General features: G+C 50.6%; 9 protein-coding genes across 9 annotated transcripts; 4 read left to right on the forward strand and 5 right to left on the reverse strand.

Moving 5' to 3' along the window:
• Positions 1-808: 808 nt before the first annotated feature.
• JCM6883_006283 (Fcf2 domain-containing protein) lies at positions 809-2,154 on the reverse strand (the record flags this gene model as incomplete). Its single annotated transcript, XM_076635543.1, has 4 exons — positions 809-1,069; positions 1,152-1,316; positions 1,404-1,668; positions 1,733-2,154. The coding sequence occupies 4 exons, from the start codon at positions 2,152-2,154 to the stop codon at positions 809-811; spliced, it is 1,113 nt and encodes a 370-aa protein (XP_076484466.1).
• A 147-nt stretch (positions 2,155-2,301) lies between these two features.
• On the forward strand, positions 2,302-4,961 carry JCM6883_006284 (uncharacterized protein; the record flags this gene model as incomplete). Its single annotated transcript, XM_076635544.1, has 5 exons — positions 2,302-2,452; positions 2,526-2,585; positions 2,656-3,471; positions 3,537-4,626; positions 4,697-4,961. 5 exons carry the CDS (start codon positions 2,302-2,304, stop codon positions 4,959-4,961), a joined length of 2,382 nt encoding a protein of 793 aa, XP_076484467.1.
• Positions 4,962-5,166: 205 nt separating this feature from the next.
• JCM6883_006285 (class I SAM-dependent methyltransferase) lies at positions 5,167-8,069 on the reverse strand (the record flags this gene model as incomplete). Its single annotated transcript, XM_076635545.1, has 11 exons — positions 5,167-5,493; positions 5,560-5,726; positions 5,789-5,881; positions 5,941-5,949; positions 6,020-6,077; positions 6,136-6,239; positions 6,917-7,323; positions 7,388-7,517; positions 7,572-7,677; positions 7,738-7,825; positions 7,885-8,069. 11 exons carry the CDS (start codon positions 8,067-8,069, stop codon positions 5,167-5,169), a joined length of 1,674 nt encoding a protein of 557 aa, XP_076484468.1.
• A 960-nt stretch (positions 8,070-9,029) lies between these two features.
• JCM6883_006286 (uncharacterized protein) lies at positions 9,030-9,816 on the forward strand (the record flags this gene model as incomplete). The annotated part of the gene is made up of 4 exons (XM_076635546.1): positions 9,030-9,191; positions 9,262-9,389; positions 9,453-9,529; positions 9,599-9,816. The coding sequence occupies 4 exons, from the start codon at positions 9,030-9,032 to the stop codon at positions 9,814-9,816; spliced, it is 585 nt and encodes a 194-aa protein (XP_076484469.1).
• Positions 9,817-10,598: 782 nt separating this feature from the next.
• On the forward strand, positions 10,599-14,343 carry JCM6883_006287 (ATP-dependent helicase; the record flags this gene model as incomplete). The annotated part of the gene is made up of 18 exons (XM_076635547.1): positions 10,599-10,649; positions 10,732-10,886; positions 11,004-11,108; positions 11,178-11,191; positions 11,259-11,325; positions 11,408-11,605; positions 11,703-11,765; positions 11,830-11,893; positions 11,969-12,062; positions 12,146-12,196; positions 12,263-12,623; positions 12,690-12,963; positions 13,022-13,425; positions 13,488-13,596; positions 13,663-13,790; positions 13,862-13,938; positions 14,013-14,202; positions 14,268-14,343. The coding sequence occupies 18 exons, from the start codon at positions 10,599-10,601 to the stop codon at positions 14,341-14,343; spliced, it is 2,481 nt and encodes an 826-aa protein (XP_076484470.1).
• Positions 14,344-14,689: 346 nt separating this feature from the next.
• Positions 14,690-16,919, reverse strand: JCM6883_006288 (uncharacterized protein; the record flags this gene model as incomplete). Its single annotated transcript, XM_076635548.1, has 5 exons — positions 14,690-15,885; positions 15,968-16,228; positions 16,311-16,427; positions 16,515-16,817; positions 16,877-16,919. 5 exons carry the CDS (start codon positions 16,917-16,919, stop codon positions 14,690-14,692), a joined length of 1,920 nt encoding a protein of 639 aa, XP_076484471.1.
• A 362-nt stretch (positions 16,920-17,281) lies between these two features.
• Positions 17,282-19,241, reverse strand: JCM6883_006289 (HesA/MoeB/ThiF family protein; the record flags this gene model as incomplete). The annotated part of the gene is made up of 6 exons (XM_076635549.1): positions 17,282-17,550; positions 17,620-17,985; positions 18,048-18,553; positions 18,632-18,752; positions 18,817-18,909; positions 18,977-19,241. 6 exons carry the CDS (start codon positions 19,239-19,241, stop codon positions 17,282-17,284), a joined length of 1,620 nt encoding a protein of 539 aa, XP_076484472.1.
• Positions 19,242-19,340: 99 nt separating this feature from the next.
• On the forward strand, positions 19,341-21,011 carry JCM6883_006290 (uncharacterized protein; the record flags this gene model as incomplete). Its single annotated transcript, XM_076635550.1, has 3 exons — positions 19,341-19,343; positions 19,412-19,474; positions 19,533-21,011. The coding sequence occupies 3 exons, from the start codon at positions 19,341-19,343 to the stop codon at positions 21,009-21,011; spliced, it is 1,545 nt and encodes a 514-aa protein (XP_076484473.1).
• Positions 21,012-21,255: 244 nt separating this feature from the next.
• JCM6883_006291 (class I SAM-dependent methyltransferase) lies at positions 21,256-24,172 on the reverse strand (the record flags this gene model as incomplete). The annotated part of the gene is made up of 7 exons (XM_076635551.1): positions 21,256-21,436; positions 21,505-21,886; positions 23,019-23,425; positions 23,490-23,619; positions 23,676-23,781; positions 23,842-23,929; positions 23,988-24,172. 7 exons carry the CDS (start codon positions 24,170-24,172, stop codon positions 21,256-21,258), a joined length of 1,479 nt encoding a protein of 492 aa, XP_076484474.1.
• Between the last annotated feature and the right edge of the window lie 999 nt (positions 24,173-25,171).

The following is a 25,171-nucleotide window of genomic DNA, read 5'->3' on the forward strand; positions in this document are numbered from 1 at the left end:
CCGTTTCGACTATTTTGCTGACTCTTATCTTCGTTCCACTCCGTAGGGAGGTAGCTAAAGGTGAAACAAACGCTTCCCTCACTGACCGTGCTTCCGCTGGTCTCTCTGCTCTCGGTGACAAGGTAAAATTATTCTCCGTCGATTTTCTCTCTCTCTTCGTTCTCTCGATTGACACTCTATCTCTTTTCTCTTCAGGCCGACGAGTCGAAGCATGGAGCCAAGGCTTCCGGCTACAAGGAGTCCGCCAAGAGTGAGAAACTTTTCCCCTTTTTCTTCTCGTTGAAACTGTTCGATTGAGAGCTAATCCTTTCCCTCTCTCTCGTCACAGACTAAGCGTTCCGACTCTCTTCGCCCTTCCTACCTTCCTTCCTTACTCGCACCGCTATAGCATCGCAGTGTCTTTTGTCGTACATAATGATTCTTAAGTCAAAGAAGCACAAGCAGTTTATCGTTTTCTTTTCTCCAGTGTCTTCGAGCTGCGAGAAAACTGCGAGGCTTCGGTGTCAGACTCCGTTGCGTCTCGCCGTGCATTCGTACCCAGCTCCCAGCCGATGTCTCTCGGCGAGCGAGACCTTGACTTCGCAGTTCGCCAAAACCTCGCGAAAGGGAGCGAGACGTCCTCACTCTCTCAGATGATTTCTCGACAGCGTGCTCGCAGCTGGAGGCGCGAAAGCAGCAGGTGAGAGAGAGAGAGAGAGGACAAGCGAGCGATAACGATTGATCGCAAGATTTTGATACAACAATAAAGCAAGATGGCAAATCTCCGTCAGGCTCTCCCCTCCTCTGTCCTTCGACATACCAACCCTTGCTATCTCTTCCTCCTGCTCCCCCCACTTGCTCCCGCTCCATCCTTCCCCCCTCCCATTCCCATCGCATAACTTCCCTTCGACCCTTTTCTCTGTCGTTTCCTCCCACTCATTCCTTTCTGCATCACTTCCTTCGTCTTCTTCTTCGCGTACGCTCGAGCTTGTTCGTCCTCCACTAATTCTTCTACGAATGAACGTTTCGATGCGGTAGGGAGGGAATTCGAAGTGGTTGCTCGTGTGTTGGGAGTGATGATATGTCCAACCTGACATCAACACAACGTGATCAGTTCTCTGGAACACGAGTAGGAAGAGGAGAGAGAGAGAAAGAGAAAGGAGGAAGTTTACTTGGAAGAATTCCCCAATTTTTTCATTCTTCGCACCACCTTTCATAAACTTTTTCGGATCCAACGCATTCTTCAACCTCATCGCGTCGATCTCTCTCTTCAATTCTGGAGTCATCGGAGTAGCTGGCATATCGAACCATTTCGATCCGGCCGTATGCGGTTGATTCTAACCCCAATTGCCCAACGAGCGAGTCATGTCAGCCTCGAGGGAAACGACGGCGAGGAGGGAGAGGGAAAGAGGTAGCGGACGAACGGCTTTGTATTGTTTCTTACTCAAACGAGGTACGGGGGCCAAACCCCATTTCTCCCCTTGTCCGTTTTGAGTCGATTTCAAAACTCCGGCTAAATCTTGTGATAATGCGATGGGGCCTGCTCGGGATTTCCCTTTCAGATCGACGGCGGGAGTCTCGAGAGGGATATTCGAGGTGGAGGGAACGAGGGAGAAGGAACTAGAGAGGGGTCGGACGAGAGAAGCAGCGGGAAGATGTGATTTCGAAGTTGAGGCTTTCGGTGTACCGCTGTTCCGTGCAACACGCTAATTCAGCTTTCGAAAGCTCCTCACTGATCAAGGGATGTACTCACTCGTTACCTTCCTCCTCATCAGAGTCCCCTTCTTCCTCGTCGTCTTGATCCATCCCAAACAAAACCATTTCCTCATTCCCAGCCAATCCATCTCCATCTCCCCCTTTCATTCCCGCACTCTTCTTTCGTTCCTTCTCTTCCAGTTGTCGTTGTTTAGCAGACTCTCTCGCTTTGATCAACAATTGTTCCAACTTGATCGTCTCTTCCTCCTCGTCCTCGTCTTCTGAAACTTCACTTTCCGAATCCTCTTCGTCGGCACTCGAGTCAGAGTCAGAGTCTGACTCGGAACTGGATGCGTCGCTGCGAGATGAGGTTGAAGGGGAATCGGAAGAACCGACCAAAGTCGCTGAAGAATGAGAACCCGTTTCGACTGTCGTACCCACTGCGCCTGTGCTCGTACTTGTTCTCGGTGACTGAACCATCCTGACTAGTTGTTTGAGCGAGATCGTAAATGAAGAGTAGGAAGAGAACCGACTCTTGATCAAAAAAATCCAAATTCCCCTTTCGCTCCTTCTCTTCTCTCTCCCACACCTTCAGCCACTCGATCTCCGGTACGAAACGCCGACAAGATGGGTAAATCCACCTTGAAAGGCGCCAAGAAAGCGACGAAATATCGAGCACGAGAAGCCGAGAAGGAGAAACCGTTCGATGTTAAACAATCTAGGTTGGGGAAGAGGATGGAGACTTATGAGGATACGATGGGTGGGGATGAGGATCAATGTAAGTCTTCCCATCATTCTTTCGACGCGGAGGGAAGGCGAGAGAGCTGATGAGGCGAGAGAGTGGATGTTAGTTCATTTGAATCGGGATAAAATGTTACTAGACGAGGATGGATATGCTCAGAATGGGGACGGTAAGTGGTTTATTCTCTCTCTCGATGCGGGAGAAGCAAGCTGAACGATTGGTTGCGAGAAATGGGGTAGATGATTCTCTCGATGAACCCGACGAAATCTACGGTCTCAATCTCCCAGATCAAGAGTCTTCAGACAACGAAGAAGAGGAGGAGGAATCGGAGAAAGTCGAGAAACCTCGTAAACAACGACAAACGAAAGAGAAGAAACCTATTTACGATCCGAAATCTGGTCGATTTGGACATACTTACGATCCTAAACAAGATCAAGTATTCGATTCCTCTTCTGGCTCGGAAGCCTCCGACGATGACGACGCGGACGATACGACTCCAGCGAAAGATCAATTAGAATCGACTGTTTCTTCCGATGAAGAAGGAGAAAAGAAGAAACAAGGTTCCGACGAGGATTCAGAGGATGAAGATAGATGGGCTGCGGGACATTATCATGTTTCGAGGAGAGCACCCGGGGAAGCAGATTCGGAAGATGATGAAGCATTAGAACTCGAAGCGGAAGAAGCTAGACGATTACAAAAGAAGAGTCTCGAGAAACTTCGTGGTCAAGATTACGGATTAGTCGATTCGGACGATGAGGATACTGAACTAGAGAAGGGAAAGTTGGAGGAACGGTTAGATTTGGAAGAGGAGGATGGAGAGGGAAAGGAGAAAATCGATCAAGAGGAAGGGAAAATCGATACGCAAGCTCTCAATGAGGAGGAATCGATCGCTCATTTACTCAAGTACTCCCCAGAGACTTTAGCATTGGTCGATGATTTCGTCAGGACGGCTTCAAAGATCAAGGACGTCGAGAATGATTTGGAAAATGTTCGAAAAGTTGGAGATGGTCAAGGTGGTGAACATCCTGGATTGGCGATTATGGAACTCGAACATCGTAAGTCTATCCTCCGTCTCTCACTCACTACGTTTCACTAATCACGAGCTCGTGATTACTCGTAGAGGCACTCTCGACCTACCTCCCAACCCTCGCATTCTATTTCTCTCTCCTCCTTTCCCCAACTCCTCAACCTCAGTCTCTCTTGACCAAAGTCCTAAACCGTATCTCCTCTCTCCGACAATCTCTCGCGACTATGGAAGAATTAGATCTTACGACCGCTACTTACGGAGAAGAAGAAGAAGATTCCGATGAAGAGGGAGAAGATGAAGGGAAAATGTTGGCGAGTGAAATGTTCGATTTCCATAACTCTCTCAACAACGAGGGAGATTCAGAAGAGGAGGATGAGGATGAGGATGAAGAAGGGGAGGAGATCACGGAAAGTATGTTGGAAGGATTGGACGATGACGAGTTGGAGGAGATCATGCAAGACGTCTCGCCGGAAGAAGGTGCAGAAGGATTGATGAAGAGGGTTAGACAGAGACAGAGGGAGAAGGGAATGGAAGTACCTGACAGCAGCGACGATTCGGAAGGAGAAGAAGACGGCGAAATGTTGGACGATGAAGAAGGATCGGAAGAGGAAGAACTTATCGCCTCACCTCCTCCCTCGAAGAAGGCCAAGAAACCCACAGCTCCGGTCATTCCAACTCTCGCACCTCTGTCTTCCTCCTCTTCACGACCGAAACCTTCCACTTCGACTGCTCGTTCCGCTTCCTCTACTTCGGATTACCTCGATCCTTCGACTCTCACTCACGGAGATCTCGCCGATAAAGCTTCGACTCGTCATTCTCTACGTTTCCACGTCTCTCAGGTCGCACAAAAAGCCGCTCGTCGAGAACGATTGGCAACAGCAGTTGGAGGAGACGACGATGTACCGAGAAGAAGCAAGGAGCAAGCGAGGAGAGAAGTACTCAAGAAACAACAACATGGAGCGAAGGACGCGAACGAAGCGGGAGAGAGACTCGACGAGGGAGATTATGACGAAGAAGATCGAAAAGCCGCGAAAGCAGTTCGAGGCGCGGCTGCAGGTGGAGACGACGATGGAGACGATGGTGGGAACGACGATGAGGATTACTATGATCTCGTCAAGATGGAGAAGGATGAGGGAAGGAAAGCGAAGAAGGCTAAATATGATGGAGATCGAGCGGCAGAAAAGTAAGTTCCTCTTCTCTCTTCGATCGTATCGAGTAGTCTTGACTCAGTTTCCCTTTACTTGCTTGCTTAGGGCTGAGATTGAAGCGTTATCAGCGTCAATGGCCGACGGACCTCGAGGTGCGACTCGTCAAATTCTCGCCAACAAGGGATTGACGCCTCGTCGCAAGAAGGAGAACCGAAACGCTCGAGTCAAGAAACGTCTTCGTTACGACAAGGCCCAAAAGAAGTTGTCGAGTATGAAGGCGACTTACAAGGGAGGGGAAGCGAGAACTGGTTACGAGGGAGAAGGAAGTGGTATCGCGAGGAGAACTGTCAAGTCTCGTCAACTCGGGTAGATCTTGCTTGTTGCAACTGCTACATTATTCGCATCGTCGAGTTATCGTCCGGAGGCGACGAGTACGACGAGAGAAGTTAGGTATAGAACAAAGTCAAATTCACAAATACAAGCTGCAAAAACGAAACTTAGCAGGAATAAGGGGAGTGAGACAAGCAGGCGAATGGGCAGTCGAAGCAAGAAGAAGGAACAACTACACTGTGGGATCACGTCAAGCTGAGGGCGACATCTCGACGAGCTCGGGGAAAGTAACGATTGTGAGCGAGACTTTTCGACTCGAGGAGTTTCCTGTAGTCGCGGACGTCGTACTTCACTGAAGGCGGCAACGAAGCCGTGAATCCGAGAAGTACACCGTCACTATGTGGGTTTTCTGCGAATCTCTCGGTCAAAGCGGCAGCTTGAGGGGCGTTTCTACAAATCCAGTCGAGGAATGCTTCGAGACTCTTGCGATGGTCCTCCTGATCGAGGTGCTTCTGATCGATGATCGATGTCTGTGGAGTTTCGAGATAATATCCCTTGACGATGATCGATGTCTGTAGAGTGTAGGGAATGTTTTGCTTCAGTCGGATTGTTCGAAAGAAACTGGACTTAGGGCTCACGAAAGCTTGAATCTGTTGAAGCTCTTCAGCGAGAAGGAGCCCTTTCGGAACAAGGGAGTTGAAGAAATAGCCGACTTCGGAGTTCTGTCGTCCTTCGGGGTCATCCGAAAGTTCGCTCAGCCATTTATAAGGTGGTTTGACATACGTTTTCGCCATAGCGCGGCGATCTGAATGTGAGCCAGATACGATCAGTTGAATTATAGCTGATCTAATGAACGAGGATGCTTACAGTACGGTAGCATCTGCACTCGAAGCCAGGCCTTGGGAATTGTGCGCGTGACGTTCGAGTCGCTGGACAGCAGATTCTCCAACTTCACTAACTCTGCTTTGCCGGATTCGTCAGCGATAATCGACATCGAGAATACATCGAAGAGTACTTACTATGATGATCTGTCCCGTCCATCAATACGGAGAACGTTAGCAAACCTAGTGAGAGCGAGAGGGTGAAATCCAGGCTTACATTCGCTCAAGGCCTTTTCCTGATCGTTTCGCAGTGTCTCACGGAACCATTGCTGTCCCTGTGTCATTGCGAGCAGATGAGCGCGAAGAAGATGGATACGCGATAGGGCCACATACCGTCTCGTTCCGATGTTGTCGCTCTTGTCGAATGAGCTGGGCGTCGTCGCTCAAGGCGAACCTTTCCCAGCGAGCCCAAGCTTTTTCTGAGGTGACCGTGCGATCTGTCAGACAGTTCCGTATCAGTGATTGAGCACAGTGAAGGAAATGGAAGAGACGCAAGCTCACTGCTTGACCTGAAATTAATTGCTAACTTGGTCCACCGAACGTACTTTGTGGCAATCTCCCTGGATCTGTCCTCCTTCATCTCGGGATCCATAGCGCGTAATTGGCGATCGACTACGACCCAGAGGGAGCGGGGTCAGCAGGCACCTCGCGGAAAGAATTCGAGGACGCATCTTGCACACCTCTTTGAGCTAAGGAAGAACGGGGAAGACAACTGGTCAGCGAGGCCTTGGAGAGCGAAGAGCTAGAGGACTCACCCAATTCATTCCCGCAAACTCCAAACACATTTTGCTCACCAGGAGCACTTCCAGCGCCAGAAGGCTGGGACATCGCAGCGAGGGAGGAAGAAGCGGAAGAGCGCAGAAGGGAGAGAGCAAGGGTGAAGGAGAAGGAGAAAGAAGAGCTGCTTGAGGTGGGATCCTTCCACGATTCACCGCTCACGGACCCTCGAAGCGCCCTTTGCATTCGAAAGGGGAAAGAGCACAGTGGGTATGAGCTGCAAAGCACCGGATGGAGAAAGGTCAGCAGAAACATTCGCGAAAGGATAGTGAGCATCGACAGACACGAGCACGGGACCCACCTCAGTGAGTTTTCGTCTTTGCGAGCTTTTTCGCACATATCAGGTAGAACCTCAACCTTTTCCTCCCTCCGCCTAATCCACTATACCATCTCACGACTCTCGAGTACATCTTCAGTCCTTTCCAACTCGATTCCAGAGCAACTCCCATCTCTTCTTCCCTCCGCTCAATGAATCTCAAGAACCCTGGCCAGACTTGGTCTGAAATATCTTGCATCTCGATTGTTGATTCGTCGAAGCCGGCTTTGACGAGAGATGCGCGATAGTTCTTCGGGGTGAGGAGGTTTTCGAAAGGGAGATCGGCGAGGAGACAAATGATTCGAAGTGCGAGAGAGTCGAATGACGTTAGAGGAGTCGAAGGGAGTAATAGATCAGTGAGAGCGAGTCTTCCGTCGTTCGTAAGAGTCGAAGCGGCGGAGGTTAGGAAGGATTGTCGAGGTGAGAAGCTGTCGAACGGAAGATGAGCTTGAGAGAACGGGCAGTCATCGAGATAAGAGTTGTGGGACATACTGATAGGCGCAATCAACTGCCAAAACTACATCTACTGAGGATGGTGGAAGTGAATGCAAAGCGGTGGCCGCGTCGCCTTGTCGCAGCTCGAACTTCGAAGAATCGAAATCGCTCTCTTTTAATCGACGAGCTGCTCATCGCAAGTCAGGTCAAGAGGGATGAGGGCAAGACTGTTTGCACTTACAAGCGAGATCATGCTGAGAAGCGAGTGAAGTGAACCCGATGTAGGATTTGGGTGAGGACTCTTTCGCGAGAAGCAAAGTCGAATCTCCTGAGCCGTATCCTACTTCCTGTTGATCGTCAAAATCATCAGTGATACTGCGAGGGCTTAGGAGTGACAGTGCGCTTACACATATCCGTTTATTCGCTTCGAGTCGAGCTGCGAGAGCGACTTTGCGACAGAGAAGAGAGGCAGCTTCGGAGAATTCTTCCTCTCCACTGCAGAAATCGGATCGACTGTCAGTGTGAGCGCCGCAGTAGCTTTAAGACGCACTCACTGACTGTCCCACCAACCCATATTGAACCACAGAGTCGCATCAACCCGTCGACCCTTGAGATTGAGGGTTATCGCATCAGATCGATCGTACAGCTCGTTCCGGGAGCGAGTAAGGCGAGAGTGTACTGAGCGGAATACTGTGGGCAGACTGAGGCCGAATAGGATGCATAGGAGGTACAGGAACATGCCTTATGGAGAGAAAGTTGAGTCACAGAAGGCGAGCTCTCTCTCCTCCTCCTCCTCCCTTCTACTCCTCACTTTTGGTCGCCATCGACAGTCCAGCCAGCACACTAGAGGCTACAGACCACTATCGCCTTCGAGGTCCGACGACAACCGCTCCGCCGAAGCTGATCTCGAGTCTCATCAAAACATCATCTCCTTCGACCTCGAGGATTCGATCCCTTCGATGTACAGACTGCAGGCTGCTGTGATGTTATCAGATAGGCTCCGCGCCTGAGGCACAAGCACAGGCAAGACACTTGGAACGAAAAAGGGTTAATCTGTCTCGACTAGAGTCGGAGGTGAAGGCTCTTCCAGCTACTCGAAGCAGTCGCTCAGGTGCTCAGGAAGAACGAGGTAGCGCTCTCTTGGAGCCAACGGTAGGGAACCGATTTTGGGATCGGCCAGAACAGATTATGGCCTTTTGACTTTGTGAAAGGTTTGCGAAAGGAGAGAAGAGGGGCAGCGACCCTGGGTGCGGCACACCAGAAGACGAAAGGTTTCGTGGAGAATGTTGGGGAGGGGAAGAAGGGAGCGAGAGAGGACAGTTCTTCGACTCTTTCAATTCAATTGTATTTGTTTCGAACTGACGTTGGATTGATCCACGATAGGGAGCAGACGTAGTAGCTTTAATCGACTATGTCCTCGAATCGACGCATTACAAAGCTTTTCTAGCGAAAAGTTGACGCGAACGAAAGGTGGGAAAACGTCGAAGAATTGAAGAATACTGCGGCGTTGCTTGCGGAAGAGAACCCGACGGATCGGGAGGAACTGAAGACGGAAATGGAGGCGATTGAGATAGGGGAAGAAGTGAGATGGGAGGAAGATTTCGAGGGGGAGTTTGGAGAGGAAGAATTACCGAGAAAGGTCGCTTCGTGATTTGGAGGTCTGCTCACTTCTGCTACTACCGAGCAGTACTGAGTAAGTATGCTTTCCTTTCCACCTCAAGAAAAGGGCTGTACCTGGAGTCACCGACCCGACATCAACGACCCGACATCAACGACCAATCCACTCGAAACGTTCCTCGCAACTTCAATGTTAGCTACGGATACCGAAACTCAAACTGCTCAATCGGACGCTAACCAAGATGTGAGCTTCCTCTCTGTCCTATTCTTCCCTTCACCCGGAAACTGATGGGTCCTCAGGGTCGTTCTCACAGAAAGTAACTATTTCGACATGTCACGCCGCGAAAGGACTCGAATTCCCAATCGTGTTCGTTCCAGCTGTGGAGGATGGGACTTATCCGTTCTTTAGGGCGACGGAACCGAATGAGGTTGATGAGGAACGGTAAACTCAAGCTTCTCCCTTCTCGCTTCGGAAAATGGAACGATGAAGTTTTGAATTGGGTAGACGGTTATTGTACGTCGCGGTCACTCGAGCTCAAAGTTTCTGTTTCCTCTCTCATTCAGTTTTTCGAATGGCTGCCGGTCCGTCCCATCTCTCCTTGCTTTCCTTCATCTCCCCTCTAACCTCACTCACTCGTTTCGTTCGCGCAGGTCAATTCCAATCGAAATCCCTCTCCCCCTTCCTCACCACCGTTTCTCAAACGTACTCTACTCTATTCGTTAACAAGTTACAGAAGATCACGCAGAAAACTAGGGAGGAGATGGCGAAAGTTTTGGGGAGACCTGCACCGAGTGAGGAGGAGGCGAAGAGGAGGATCGAATTACTGTACGCCGATATTCATATCTCACATCGTTTCTTCTTATACTGATTTGCTTGTGATCGGAGTACAGAGCGGCTGAAGCCTCAATTCCTGAACCCGTCTCGACAACAAACTCTCGTTCCTAGCATGGTGCTTCTTCGTGCGGAGTCGTCGGTCGAGTGAACGGATTGCGAGGAACTTCGAACACCGGTCGTTGGTCCTCTTCTTCTCAACCTCTACCACAATCACGGCCCATGCCGGCGGCAGAAGGATTCCAAAGCTTGTGGAACGATGAAACAAAACAATTACACCAAACCGTCCATCGCCTCGAGTTGGACTAGTCCCACTTCCGCTTCGACATTGACTCTCGCGGACACTACCGATCTCATCGACACGACCAGGGAAGAAAGCGAAGAAATGGAGAGGCAATGGATCGTAAGGAGGACGTCGTTCCGATTCGATTTTGCGAAAACGCCTTGTCGTGTCGACCTTCATTCCCTCGTCAACTGGACTCGCACTCGTTTCTCCTCTGCATTCAAGTTCTTGCTGGAAGCCTATTAAAGGATTTGTGCGCTTCTCGAGTACGACTTTCGTTGCCCTGTTCTCTCACCTCGTTTTGTCGTATTCCTGTTCTCTTCCTCTCTTTGATCATCCTCCCTCGCAACCGGCAATTCGTTATCACTTCTCTTCCTGTCTTTCCGAGAGGTTACTTCCCGCCCATAGAACGCGGTCTTTTCGAACCTTGACGCGTTACAACGCCTCTCAATTCGAAACATAGAAATCTGTAGATCGTTCCCTCTCTCCTCACCACTCATCTCCACCTCTCTCCACAGCTCACCTCAAGCTCGAGAATGGCTGAAGTCATTGATCTCACCGACTCTGGGCCTCTCTCTTCCTTACTCGTGAGTCCTCTTCGCCTGATCTCCCCTTCTTTCCGCACGCTCCCTCTGATCTCATCATTCATCTCCATCTCGGAACACACAGTCGGGTCTCAACAAAGCACAAAACAATGCTGTCACGGCGTCTCATCACGGTGGAGTATTCGTTGCGGGCGTACCGGGTTGCGGGAAGACGAAAACTTTGACGACGAGGATTGCGTGGTTGATCCTCTATCAGGGACTCGATCCGGCAAGAATGGTGTAAGTACTTATCTATTCTATACCTCCATACGTCTTATGTAGGCGCAGCGGGGCGGGAAAGAGGAGGAGGTAACACGACGAAGGAGCTCGACTGACTCAACTTTGCGAGTTGAACAGGGTTGTAACGTTCACGGACAAAGCTGCGAACGAAATGAGGGAACGTTTGAAGAAGATGTTAGGGGATGAAACGACCGGAAGCCTCGTTATGGGAACTTTTCATGCGTGAGTCGAGGACGAGCTGGATCAGTTTTCGTCTTTATTAGAAGCTGATTACGGTCTTCTCGAGCACAGGATTTGCGCTCAGTGTGAGTGATTCTGATCCTACGCATCTAAGTGGAAGCGTAGCGATGTGAGTAATCGTTCACCTGTTAGATCTTCGTCGGTACGGTCGACTCGTTTCACTTTCTCCAAATTTCTCCATTCTCGATCGAGACGATGCGTGAGTCCTCCCTTCCTCCTTTCTCACACCGGTATACTCCAACACACTGACGCTCTCCCGTTGCCGACCGCGTGTCATTCAGTGCTTCGGTGATGAAACGAATCCTTTCTCAATTCCCGAATCTTCCTTCGAAAACGACTTTCAAGAAATGGACTCCTTCTCGCTTCGTCGATCGAATCAGTCACGCGAAAAGTAAAGGACTGGATCCGGATTCGTATAGAATCGATAGGGAGGAGACTGTGAATAGTCAGGAGAGGGAATGGATCGCGAAAATTTGGAGGTGAGTCACCCTCCCGATCGAGTTGAAGATTGGTCCTGCTCAAGCAAGTTCGCTTGAGAGGCACAATACTAAACTCTGTCTATGAGAGTGTCCACAGAGCTTACCAGAACGAACTGACGAGGACGAATGCGGTTGATTTCGACGATCTCCTCATCTACGGGTCAGCATCTCAGCTCTCCCTCCGCTCACGGCTCATTACTGACACTCTCCTACTCGCTCGATAGTCACGAGTTGTTCAAGAAGAACCCTCACGTCGTCGAAAGGATTCAAACTGTTCTAGTTGACGAGGTGAGCTCGGGCTTTCCTCTTCTTCGCCTCTCGGCAGGAAATCTCAGTTCCGACTGCTCTTGATCGAGAAACTAGTTCCAAGATACGAGTGTTACGCAATACGAGATCGCGAAGTACATGTCGAAAGCTTCGAATTCAATGACGGTTGTCGGAGATCCTGATCAATCGAGTGAGTCGGGATTCGACTTCATCGCATCCTCACAGTCTCGAGTTGGTTGCTGGTGCTGATGCTGTGGATCTCCGCTATCACAGTCTACGGATGGAGGAACGCAGAAGTTGAGAACTTGAATAGAATGGTCAACGGTGAGAGAAGATCGTTGGAACTTGGCTCGTTGCGACTGTGTTCAATTGGCGTTTCTTCTTGCGTAGATTTCAAACCCTGTCGACAAATCTTCCTCGAAGAAAATTATCGCTCTACGAACTCGATCCTCCAATTCGCCCTCTCCGTAATCCAGCAAGACAAGAAACGACCGAACAAAGCTCTCTACTCTTCTTTCCCTACCGGTTCCCCCGTTGTTCTCCACAAAGCCCGAGACGGAGACGACGAAGGACATTACATCGCTTCGCAAATCCAGCAACTCTCGAAAGATCTCGGAGGGTTACTCAAATACGACGATTTTGCGATCTTGTTGAGAGCCGGGTATCAGTCACTTTCGATTGAATTGGCGTTACAGAAGTTGGGTATTCCGTCGATCTTCAGAGGTGGACACAAGTTCTTCGAACGTGCAGAGTGAGTCGATCTTTCGCCTTCACTCGAAGAGAGTGAGCGTAGAATATAACGACTCGCTATCAATAGAATCAAAGACCTCCTTTCTTACCTCCAACTCATCTCAAATCCTCATCACACGACCGCCTTCACTCGAGTCTCGAACGTCCCGCGTCGTCAATTCGGAGAGAAAGCGATGAATCAAGTTTTGGTCGAAGCTCAATCGAAAAACAAGAGTCCTTGGGAAGTGTTGACGCTCATCGCGGACGGAAGTAAGGGAGCGTTGTCCTTGAGCGCTCAAGCGAAGAAAGGAGTGAAGGGGTTCGTAGAGGTCATCAGGAGGTGTAGGAGGAAAGCTAGAAAAGTGAGTTTCTCTCCTCAACGGGAGTGAAACTCGACTGACTCTTCTTCGAGTCGAGTAGGTCTCTGTCGCCGAATTGATCACGTACATCATCGATCAAATCGACTACAAATCTCATCTCTCGAAGACTTACAAAGACAAAGCCGACGACAAACTGCTCAACGTTGAAGAATTGAAGAACTACGCTGTACTCGTCAAGAAGGAAGGAGGAGAGTCGAAGGTACCACCCGAGAAAGCCGAGAAGGATGACGATGAGATTGAGATTGTCGAGACGGCTCCGGAGAAGAGTGAGAGAAGTTTGAGGTCGAGGAAAGAGGAGAAGAAAGTTGTGAAGGGGAAAGGGAAGGGAAAAGCTTCGACTGCAAAGAAAGGGAAAGGGAAAGGGAAGGGAAAGCAAGTCATCGATGTCGACGAGGGTGAAGAGGAAGAGGAAGAAAGTGAGAGTGAAGATGAGAACGATCAATCGTCAGTTCTAACTTTCTCTATCTCGCTCGTCAATCCTTCTCTGAAACCGATCATTGCCATAGCTCGGACCCCTCGACGACGGTCAGTGAAGAACTTGATGCGTTTTTGAGCGCTGCTTCTCTCGCGACCGATCACGATACTCAACAAGCTTCGAGTGATGGCAAAGTCCCAGTACGCTTTCTAGTCCCCTCCCTCTTCCTCCGCAGACTGACCTCATCGTGCTGCCGTCGAGAGTAGAAAGTGATCATCTCGACGGTTCACTCTGCGAAAGGCCTGGAATTCCCTTGTGTTTTCATTCCGGGAGTCGAAGATGGAACTTTCCCCTTTTACCTCGCTGATACTCAGAAGAAGATCGATGAAGAAAGGTCAGCTTTCTGTTCCCTCTATCTCTCTCTCCGCATCGGGATAGGTGGTTGATGAACTTGGCCGAAAGTAGACGTCTTCTGTACGTTGCGATTACTCGAGCTCAAACTCATTGCGTCCTCTCGTGGACTGCGAAACGAATGGCTGGAGGTTTGTCCTTTCTCTCCCTTTGTCAACCTCTACAGACTCGAGCTGACTTGGATGTTGAAACGGTCAACGATCAGGTACTGAACGATCGAAATCGCTTTCTCCTTTCATTTCCGATCTTTCGAAACGACTTTGGCAATCGAAATTACCTCCTGTTACGGCTGCGATGAAGCAAGAAGTAGCGCAAGTGACTAGGAAGAAAGTCGGATCGAATGTCGTGAAGAAAGAAGAGGAGGATCAGGACGAGGAAGTTGAAATCGTTGCTTCGTGAGCTTTGATCCCTTGTTCCCAAGAATAGGTCGCGCAAAAGCTCATATCGTTTCGAGACACAGCACTTCGACTTCGAAACAGAAACGTGAACGAACCTCCAGCTCTCCGACGAGCGTCCGCAAGAAACAGAAAATTTGAAGTACAAGACAAAAATCGATTCTTTCTCGCTTGATTGTACCAATAGTACCCTCGGATTCAAGTCTCGATCTCTCAGAATGTACTACACTGCTCTCCTACTTGAATACGAGTCTCTTCGATCGTTGATTTCCTTGTCTAGTCAGTTTGCAAGTCTCTCAGTCGATTGTGTGAATTCCGACTCCAGTCTCCTAAGTGCGAGAATCGGGCAGAGAAAGAGACAAAGCGAGAACGAAGGATGATACTACCTCAGCGACAGACACAACTAGAGTTACATTTCCAAAAACGAATTTTGACGGAGGGTACAAACGCGAGCGAATTCCGACATTCGATTTTGACTACTTTCTATTTACTTTTCTTGTTCCTTTTGACGTTCGGCGAACTGCACCTTGCGTCTCTTCGCCGGAGGAGATTGCCCTTCTTCCTGTCCCGGCTCGCCTTCTCCCGTTCCGCCACTGACCGCTTCTTTCGATTCGCCCCTCGATCGCTCCAGAATCTGTTCCACCTCTCCTTCCTCTCCTAGCTCAATCCCCAATCCAGTCGTAGTGTGACTTTCTTCGAGGCCACCATCGGAACTCTTTGAAGTGAGGGACGAACTCGGCGCGAGGAAGAGAGGGTTTTCCTTCGATCGCGAAGGGTCTTTGTCGATGACGGGGGAGCTTGGAAGAGGCAGTTGACGTTCGCGAGATAGTTCAGGCGATACTGGAGAGAGCGGAAGGGAGGAAGGGACAACGAAAGGATGAGGGTAAGGTTGACCGTGAGAAAGAATCGAAGGTTTCGACGTCGAAACGGCGGAAGGAACGATTGTGGCCGGAGGAGGAGGAGAATGAGCAGGGAAGAGTTCAAGCTGAGTCGGGTCTTGAGGAGTGAGGAGACGTTGGGGGTTCTGGTTCTGAGGAACGTTCATGAGACTCGGGATAGGTTTCGGACGAGAGAGAGAAGGACGAGATCGGGCAGGCGAGAGGGACGGTCTAGCTAGTACTGACGGTTGAGGAGGAGGAATACGGGGGTCGTGCTCGTGAAACCCAAAGGCGGAGGAAGCGAGTTTCGGGTCGTCGACTGTACGCTGCTCATGAACTCGAGGGAAATCGATTAAGAAACCGGGAGAGCTCGGACGACGTTGAGGATGATTCGAGGACGGTCCTTCGGCAGAGTCAAAGGTGATCGAATTGCGTCGAAGAGCTTCGGTAGAACCGGTGAATGATGATCCGAGCTGAGAAGTCGAAGGAGGAAAAAGCGACGGAACAGTTTGAGTGTTCGAATTCGAGAAAGGTACGAGAGGACGTTGTGCGAGAGGTTTGATATCGACGGTGTGAGCAGGCTGGAACGAAGAGTGTTCTAGAAAGGGATGAAGAGGTGGAACCAAAGTTTGTCGAAGGGAAGAAAAGGTCGCCTGAGGACTCGAAATTGGTCGAGAAGTCGATTCTTGCAACGACGAAGGAGGAGGACCGAGTTCGGTTCCGAGCGCGTGCATCGAGAGTTGATCGCGATGAGTCGAATTGTTTCGTTCGATCGTCGTGATCGTTTCTTCAGCCCAATCATTCCCTGAGAAAGCAAAGACTCGTCAGTAACTCAAGGAACGGACTCGTTAGTAACTCACGCAACGACTTGAGGTTGTCACACTTACTACCTCCGAGACGAATTCCCCTCAACGCGTGATAGTAACGCTCTTGACATTCGACGATCGTTTTGTTGAAAGTCGCTCGTTCGCCCAGTTCGAACGTTCTTGCAGCGACAGCGTGAACGTCCGACCAGGTCTGGATATGTTCAGAAGGACAGATGAGGGATGTGAGGAGAACGGCATCTTCAGCGAGAGTCCATTGAGGCGGAGGAGCGGGAGAATTCGAGAAGGAGACGGTGAATTGAGCTTGTTGTGGGTGATTCTGAGCTGTTGCGCAGTGAAACGAGATGTCAGTTCCGAGTGTTGTAGTCAGTCAAGCGAAGGTGTAGAGTAAGGGCGGAGGACGCACAGCTTGACGGGACAGATTGAGCGAGAGGAGAGGAAACGCGACGAGATTCTTGTGAAGCAGAAGGTAGGGAGAGCGAGGATCCTGATAGAGCCGGCGAGACGTGATTAAACGTTCCTTCTGATAGTATCCGAGTGAGGGGGACGTCAGTTACTGAGCAGAAGGAGGCGGAGGAAAAGGAAGAGGAAGAGAAAGGGAAAGACGAACCCTGCGAATGATCACTGCTTACGAGCAACTCTGAAACCGGCAACTCTTCCTTCTTGACCTCGTTCTTCTGTGCCGACTTCATCAATGCCTTGTAACGATCCCTCAACGCCTTTGCACTCCTCCCTTTCGCGTTCGTTTGCAACTTTGATTTGATGATTTCCCAATACTCCAACTGCTTGAGATCTCCACTGAAACTTTGTACAGTTGATACGAGTTCGGCTTCTTCCTCTCGAGACCAGCGACCAAAGTGAACGGAAGATTTGAGCGAAGAGGAACTGCTCGCAGGCGAAACTGATCGAGAGTCTGTAAATCAACGAACGAGTCAGCTTGATCCCGCAGTTCATGGTAGAGGGAAGACTCACGTCCAGAAGGCGTTCCAAGGGTCGGAGCGTGAGGGTGAGCCATGGTTGAAGGAGATGAAAATCGCTAGATCTAACTCGGGAGAGACGAGGCGAGGGACCCTCGAAAGGGGTAGTAGGGACTCGTACAGGTGTGACAGATAGCTATGTGATACTTCGGAGGCTAGCGAGGGACGGGAGTGCGAAGAGAGAGGGAGCAAGGAACGGGTTGAACTCCGTTCGCTCGACACGGATCGCTTCTGTTTTTCCGATCAAGTCCTCGGAAGCTGGTATCGTGCGAATAGGAGATTACGTTCCCGAACCGATCCGAACGCAGAGAGAGAGCGAAAAGCTATCGAGATGATCTCTCGCGAGAGTTTGCGAACAGACTCATCGTTACCTGACAAAGCTTTTTCCATTTGAAGGGTTTCAATATACTGGAAAGCCTTCGACCTCCTTCGCGTAAGCCGTCAATCCTCCAACGATATCGACTATTCGCACTCCTTCTTCGTTCGTCCTTCCATCTCTGTCATTCTTCTCGCTGATCCACCGACGAAGTGCTCGAGAAGCAAGGAGGGAGTCGTTGCCTCGTCGACAGATGAATGCGATAGTTGACGTGTCGGATTCTCCTTCTTTCAGGGACGCATCGTCGTCGAGCGCGACAGAAGGATCCTTGAGGAATTTCGCAAAGGGAACATCTAGGTTCAATCGCAGCGAGTCAGCATTGAGCTCTGGACACGAAAGACACGGAACGAGTGTGAACTCACTGACGCTACCTTTGAGGTTGACGATGCCAAACTCTGGTTCAGGTCTCGTATCGACGATTCTCACTCCTTTCCTTTCCTGCAACTCTTTCAAGTCTTTCACTCTCACCCGCTCGTCTACTCTCCCTTCTTCCATGACTTCTCCGACTCCTGGTAAACTGCAGAGAGGATCTTCCCATCCAGGCCATTGACCGTCTTTCGAATCAATGAAGTCTTTCCACCGAGATTGAGGAGTTGACAGTGGTCCTTCTTCGAGGGTCGATAGCGACAAGGTACCGCAAGCTGAACATGTCGGTTTGCGAGCTCGGGTCTTGATCGTTCGATACGGAGAAGGGGAAAGAGGTGCGAAGAGGTGTAGAGTCGGTTTCGCTATAATCCGAGAGAGCAAGTCAGTCGAGGCATACATCACAGGAGAGTGTCAAAGAGCTGACCGATACCGAGAAGAACCTTGACAGCTTCTGCGGCCATTCCAATTCCGACGATTCCACAATTTATTCCCAACACTCCTTCATCCGAGCATGCTCCAGTACCCGCTAGACTCTTCCTCTGGGCTTCGAGATCCCTTTCCAACTGTGTTTGTGGTTGTGACGAGGTGGAGACGGGAGTAGGAGGAGGCGGAGGGAAGATACAAGCGTAACAAGGTCCTCTCTCCTCCTGTTCTGCTGCTTGACCATCACTCGTTGAAGTTGTTGACTTGATCGGTAGACCGTATACTCCGACCGTACCTTCAGCTCTCACTGCGCCTCCACTGACGAGGGGAACGTCCATCGCGACGGCATAAGAACTGAGGAAATGTCGAGTCGCGGGGTTATCGGTGCAGTCGAGGACGAGAGAAAATGTTCCGGGAGTGATCAGAGACGAAGGTGTGGAGGGAGAGTGGAAGATTGACGGAATGAAAGGGATTTCATAAGCGTTGATTTCGATATCCGAGTTCAAGCTGTTTCACTCAAGCGCGTTCGAGTCGGTCAACACTTCGTCCACGGAGCAGTCTCATTGTCGAGTGGAATTGACTCACGCTTCGAGGGCGATCTTTGCGCTTTGAGCTTTACTCATTCCAACTCTCTCCTCAGTGTGTAGGACTTGACGATGTAAATTCGATAGCTCTACCGTGTCGTGATCCAGGATCGTGATCTCCCCTACCGAATGAGATTGAGGATCAGTGTCAGAACTCAAGAGGGAAAGTAGGAGAAGAGAACTGACCGACTCCCGCTGCAGCCAAATACAGCAAGACTGGACAACCGAGTCCTCCCGCTCCTACGACGAGGATGTGCGCCCTCTTCAACTTGAGCTGACCTGATGACATTGAGGTTGTCAGCGACGCATGAAGAAAGACAGGAGGGAGGAGAAGAGGGAGACGAACCTGGGAGGCCGATTGGATTTATCAACATCTGTCTACCGTATCGCTTGTACTCCCTCAAGCTAAGTGGCCATTCTTTCTGACTTCCTCGAATGGTCTCTGTACCGTTTGGAGTAGAAGTTGAGGCAGTTTCACTGTTCTTAGATGAAGTCGAATTGGAGGAGAATGAAGCGAGTTCAGCTTCGAGTTGGGCGAGTCTTGCTTTGGCTGAAGTGATCTCTGATAGTATGTCGTGTCTTGTCCGTGATGGGAGTGCTGGATCTGACATATGGTTGGAGACAAAGGGCTCCCTCTCTTTCTCTCCCGAACTGTTCACTCGGCTCCATCCACCTCAATCCTGTTCCACATCGGAGCCCTGTAGACAATAATGGTGAGCAGACTCACCTTACTACCCTTCGTCCCGACGTCGGCTGACCATCGTTTTCGACCTTTGAGCAGTTTCGTGCTAAATCGGTGTCAACTGCGAAAGGACGCGTGGAAAGGAAGCCACAGACGCCCCAAGTGAGTTTAGACAGGAAGCTGTGGCGTTTAGTCCTGACCCCGAGTTCTCCCTTCGTAGATTGATCGACTCTCGACCCTTCCTCCAGAAATTCTCGAATCTATCTTCGACCTCGCTGCCACACCCAACCCTTGTTCTTCTCCTCCCTCACCACATTCCTTCGCAACTATCGCTCCTTCCAAGTCACTCGTCCCCTTCCACGAACAAGCGCTCTATCGAAGAGTCAAGATCGACAATGATACACAACTCGACAAACTCCTCGCTACCCTCGAGACTCACCCCGACAAAGGACCTCTAGTCAAATCAATCTCCCTTTACGATGTCATGCTTTTCGTTAAAGAGCCGCTTCTCATACCAGCCTTCTTCGGGAAACTCCCAAATCTACTCGAAATAACGGTTCCCACCAAGTCGAATCGTCCTCCCGTAGACCTCTTCATCAAGAACCTCGTGACCTTTCCGAACTGTGTTCGTAGCCTTACGGCGCTATATTTCCCTGGATTCTACATGTTCTCCTCGACACTCGAGTGGCTCGAACAAATCCCAAACCTCCGTCGACTCGAAGTGTTCAATATCTGGCGCGTGGGGGGCGAACCCGATCCTCAAGCTGGGAATATCAGCGAAATTCTCATCACCTCGCCTCCTGGAGGTACTCGCGACGACCTCTCCGAATCATCTTACTTCCTTCTATTTTTCCCCTCTGCCAAAATCACCTCACTAGATGTCTACGTCTCTGACGCTGAAGAACTCTCTCAACTACACCGTGTTCTCGCCCCTCTGTCCAACTCCCTCGAGAACCTACGTCTACAAGGCAATCTCCCGACTTCTTCACGTCTCCCGATCGAACACCTCTCTTCCTTCATTCATCTCCGAAGTCTCGACCTCGGTCTCGATTTTGCAGCGGATATCTCGCAGGTGCTCCCCCTCAAGAACCTCGTCTCGCTCTCTTTCGGCTTCACAACGATCGATCGAGACTTGATCAAACTCCTTGAAGGTCCCCAGCGTCTCCCTCACCTTCGTTTCCTTACTCTCGAATACGGCCCACTGGAGAGAGGACCGATTTTCAATATGGAAGTCGCAGAGTGGGAGCACGACACGGGAGTCCAGCGACTCGACCGCCACGGAGTCGCACTCCTCGCCGAATTCGCTGCCAGAGAGGTCAGAGGCTGGACGCTTCCCTTCAATCTTCTGTCGAACTGGTATGACGGTATCGATTGGGCAGAAGAGGTTGAGGAGGCCGCCAGGGAAGCCGACATTGTCGTCAAATCCAATCTCGGTCTCGTTCGATTCACAGCTCGTCGTATGCTGGTTGAACACTACAATCGAAGCGTCGGACTACTCTATTTCCATCAGGCGATTTCCTTCGAGCAAGTTTTAGCGCGCCTCCGCCATCACGACATGCGTTTGCCGCCTCTCCGAATCGACGTCGACTCTTTGAAAGACAGGAACGACGTCGAGTGGTTTCACGAAGATGTGAGGGACATTGTAGGCGATGGTCGAGCGTGTCACGCTGTCAATTTGAGGTATAAAGGAAGAGGATAGCTGGAAATTTCTACCTTCACGAGTTGTTTTTCTCTGAATCTTTACTCCCTCTTTTCTCGTCTTTGCCTCCACTTGCTCTTGGTCCCCACGCCACAGAAGTTTAGGAAGTTGGAGCGACTCGAGAGAGGCAAGGACGTGGCAAAGAATGAGTTCGAAAAACGATTGCAAAAAGCGAGAAATGAGAGACCCGAAAACAACGAAGATCATGAACCTGTTTTTCCTCCTTCTGTTCTTCCATCTCGAATCAGGCGAGCTCTATTTCCAACTCTGAGAGGTCGAGTTTCGAAAGATGTGGTCCAGCGTACTTGAATTTCGGTTCCGACTCGAGTTCAGCTTTTGAGAGACGATTCCAAGAAGTGAAGATGTCTGGGGAAGCTGCGGCGAGTGAAGCAGCGTTACCAGGAGGGACGAACGAACCTTTGCGTCTGATGAGGAGACGAGCAGATGAGAAATGCTCGGGTTAGTAATCCAGCGGGAAAAAACGGGAACTCACTTGGTGATTGAGTGTCGAAGCAACTTCACGTCGTGTTGAGCGTTGACGGAGGTCAGAATCTTGCCGATGAGCACGAGACGTTTGAGAGAAGGGAAGAGTCGTGAGATCAGGATGAGATAAAGCTCGAAAGTTCGGTCGATTGCGAGAACGAGCTTCTTCAAAGAGGTGAACGGATGACAAGAGACTCGGCGAGTGTCGTAGATGGCTTCTAGGAGATCTTGAGGTTCGAGATCTTCGTACGAAGCGTATTTGAAGACAGAGTAATCCCGTGGGAGGAGTTTGAACACTCGTTTTTCGATTTCTTCAAACCTCGGATCGTCAAAGGGATCCTGGTTCTCCTCCTCGCAAAGAGCCAGCCATTCCATATCTTCTTCGTCCACGACTGTATTGAGACGAGGAATGTCGTCGAGGTAGATGTCTCACGAGAATCGCTTATCGGCTTCGAGTAAGAATGGAACGAGTCGTTTGTTCCCCGTCTGTTCGATGACGAGTCGTCGAATTGTCGCGCGATTGCTTCCGAGAGGTCCGAACAGAGAGACTACGAACTGCTGATCGTAGGGCAGATCACTCGAGGTGCTCGAAAAGGGTACAGGAGTTCTGAGGGTGAAAGAAGTGAGGTTTCGGAAGAAGTACGGAGAGAGACCGAGTTTGACCATTGAGGATCCGTCAACTGGAGCTGGTAGACGTGGGAAGATAGGTCGAGGCCCTGTGACTGTCTTCCTTTTGCGGTCTTTGCGATAGCTGAAAGTAATCTGCGACGAAGAAATGCGATGCGAGATTGAATCAGAGTCGCGACATCATTCGGTTTCGCTCGAGACTCACCGACTTGGGTACGAGGATATCGTTGAGCTCTCGAGTGCCTCTAGAGATCTTCCACGGGTCAACTTGACGAGTGTAGTTTCGAGCCCATTCCATCGCTCGTTTCTCGTTCAACAAGATTGGATGGAGGTAGAGTCGCGGTCTACAAATCGAGTAGAAGGTCTTGTTGGTCCTGGCGAGAGCAGTGAGGGTAGTCTGGCGTAACCTGGACCGAGGATCTTGTTCGATTGAGTCTGTTCGCTCTCGATGGGTCAACTCTGGTCTCGCGAGCTAGATGAGAGGGTTCTTGACTTGCCTGCAATGAGTTTGAGCAACTGACGAGGCAAAGAGTCCATGTCGAGGCGAAGCGAGTGATAGGTAAAGAGTCGAAAGGCAGAGTGAGCTCATCTCTTCGCAGGAGACACTCACGTACTTTGGCAGACTGATCTCTCCTTTGATGCATCTCAATGAGCACGAGATCGAACCCTATCAGACGGACCGACTCGACGGGTCTCACGGTAAAAGATAGGCGAATAGGTCGCTCACTCGCTGAACGCTTTTCGCTGAAGTCGCTACGTGAATCTCGACACGGTCGAATCAAGTTCGAGAATCTCGAAAGGGTCAACAACATGCCAGGGGTCGTACAACAAGCAACAAACGTCAGATCATACGCAGTTTACCTCAATGAGTTTTTGTCTTTGTGAGCTTTTTCGCACTGATCAAGTAGAACCTCAACCGTTTCCTTCCTCCACCTACTCCACTGTACCATCTCACGACTCTCGCGTACATCTTGAGTCCTTTCCAGCTCGACCCCAAGACGACTCCCATCTCTTCCTCCCTCCGCTCAATGAATCTCAAGAATCCTGGCCAGACTTGCTCGGAAATATCTTGCATCTCGATCGTCGCCTCGTCGAAGCCGGCTTTGACGAGTGATGTTCTGTAGTCTCGAGGAGTGAGAAGGTTCTCGAAAGGAAGGTGGGCGAGGAGACAGATCATCCGGAGAGCGAGAGAGTCGAGGAGACTGAGAGGAGTTGAGGGGAGCAACAGATCGGTGAGAGCGAGTCTTCCGTCGTTCGTGAGAGTCGAAGCAGCGGAAGTGAGGAAGCTTTGTCGAGGTGAGAAGCTGTCGAACGGAAGATGAGCTTGAGAGAACGGACAGTAATCGAGGTAAGAGTTGTGGGACATACTGATAGGCGCAATCAACTGCCAGCACTACGTCTACTGAGGATGCCGGAAGTGAACATAAGGCGTTTGCAGCGTCGCCTTGTCGAAGGTCGAATTTTGAAGAGTCGAAATCGCTCTCTTTCAGTCGCCGAGCTGCTCATCGCAAGTCAGCTCAAGACGGAGCGTGAGGTGTTTCCGACTGTACTCACAAGCTAGCTTGTGCTGAGAAGCAAGAGAAGTGAGTCCGATGTAGGATTGAGGCGAGAACTCTTTCGCGAGAAGCAAAGTCGAATCTCCCGAGCCGTATCCTACCTCCTGTTCATCGTCGAGTGCATCAGCGGGGCTTCGAGTACTTACGAGTGACAGTTCGCTCACACATATCCGTTTATTAGGTTCGAGTCGAGCTGCAAGAGCGACTTTGCGGCAGAGAAGGGAAGCAGCTTCGGAGAATTCCTCCTCTCCGCTGCTTGAATAGAGCCGACTGTCAGCGAAGGATACATGGTAGCTCGGGATACACTCACTCGTTGTCCCACCAACCCATATTGAACCACAGAGTCGCAGCATCTCGTCGACTCCTCAAATTGAGAGTGATCGCATCCGATTGATCGTACAACTCGGATCGAGAGCGGGTAAGGCGGGAGTATATCGAGCGAAACATCGATGGTAGACTGAGGCCGAACAAGATGCATAGGAGGTAGAGGAACATGCGAGTGTGGGAGAAAGTTGAGTCACAAAAATCGACGAGGTTCTCTCCCTTCCACCACTCACTCTTGATCGCCGTCGACACCTGCAACAGCGCATCAGAAGCTACAGAATACGACCCGCTCGATGGACCACACGGCGAATGATCCGACGAAGCTTCCCTCGATTCTCATCAATGTTTGGCCTCTTTCAATCTCGATTCTCAGGCTTCGACACACAGATTGATCGATCGCAGTGGTAGCTCTAGTTGGACTCGAGGCGTTCAAGGTGGAACAGATATGCACGCCTGACTTGAAAAGGGAGAAATCGCTGCTTCGTTCCGACTGCCGCGTCTGTTAACCCTTGCGACAACCACCACAGCGCCGTCATGCGCAGCAGACGAGTACCAGGGTCGCGCGGTCACTGGAAGAGGCAAGAGGAGAAAGAAAAGCAGGAGAAGAGGCAAAACAGGCAAAGGGACAGAATCGAAAGTCTGAAACTCGACCGTGTTCGGGCGAAGGAAGCACACTGTTGCAACAAAGACGCATCCACGTCAACTCTACTAGTGAGCGGTGCAGGAGGTCAGCGCGATGAGAATTGGAGAAGAAGGAGTTGCGATTCGTTGGGAGGAATCGCTCGGAAGCTTTCACGTTTCCCGCTGTCGGAGGACGTCAGCCCGAAAACCAGTCACTCTAATCAATCTTGCCAAATGTTCGCCCCTAATTGCGCAACTCGAATGAGCAGTCGCGTATTCTCGGCGAAGGAGAGTTTGTTCCTATCGTTGTCTCCCTCTTCCCCTCTTCTTTCACCGTTGCTTTGCTCTTGACTCTCGGAAGCACTGTGCTCTGGCCAGGTTCAGGCGCAGGACCGTGAATCTCTACCGAGACAGACGAAAAGCGAAGACGAGACGAGATGATGCGAATTCTCCTCAAGCTCTCAGAATCTCAAGCGAATCGCTCCGTTCTTCCTCATGTCGCTCGTTTGATACCGTCGGAGCTGAGCGTCACATTAGCTGACTTGCCCA

Source organism: Sporobolomyces salmoneus (assembly GCF_050403485.1).
Source record: "Sporobolomyces salmoneus JCM6883 DNA, S_salmoneus_JCM6883_v1_ctg112, whole genome shotgun sequence".
NCBI classification, from domain to species: domain Eukaryota; kingdom Fungi; phylum Basidiomycota; class Microbotryomycetes; order Sporidiobolales; family Sporidiobolaceae; genus Sporobolomyces; species Sporobolomyces salmoneus.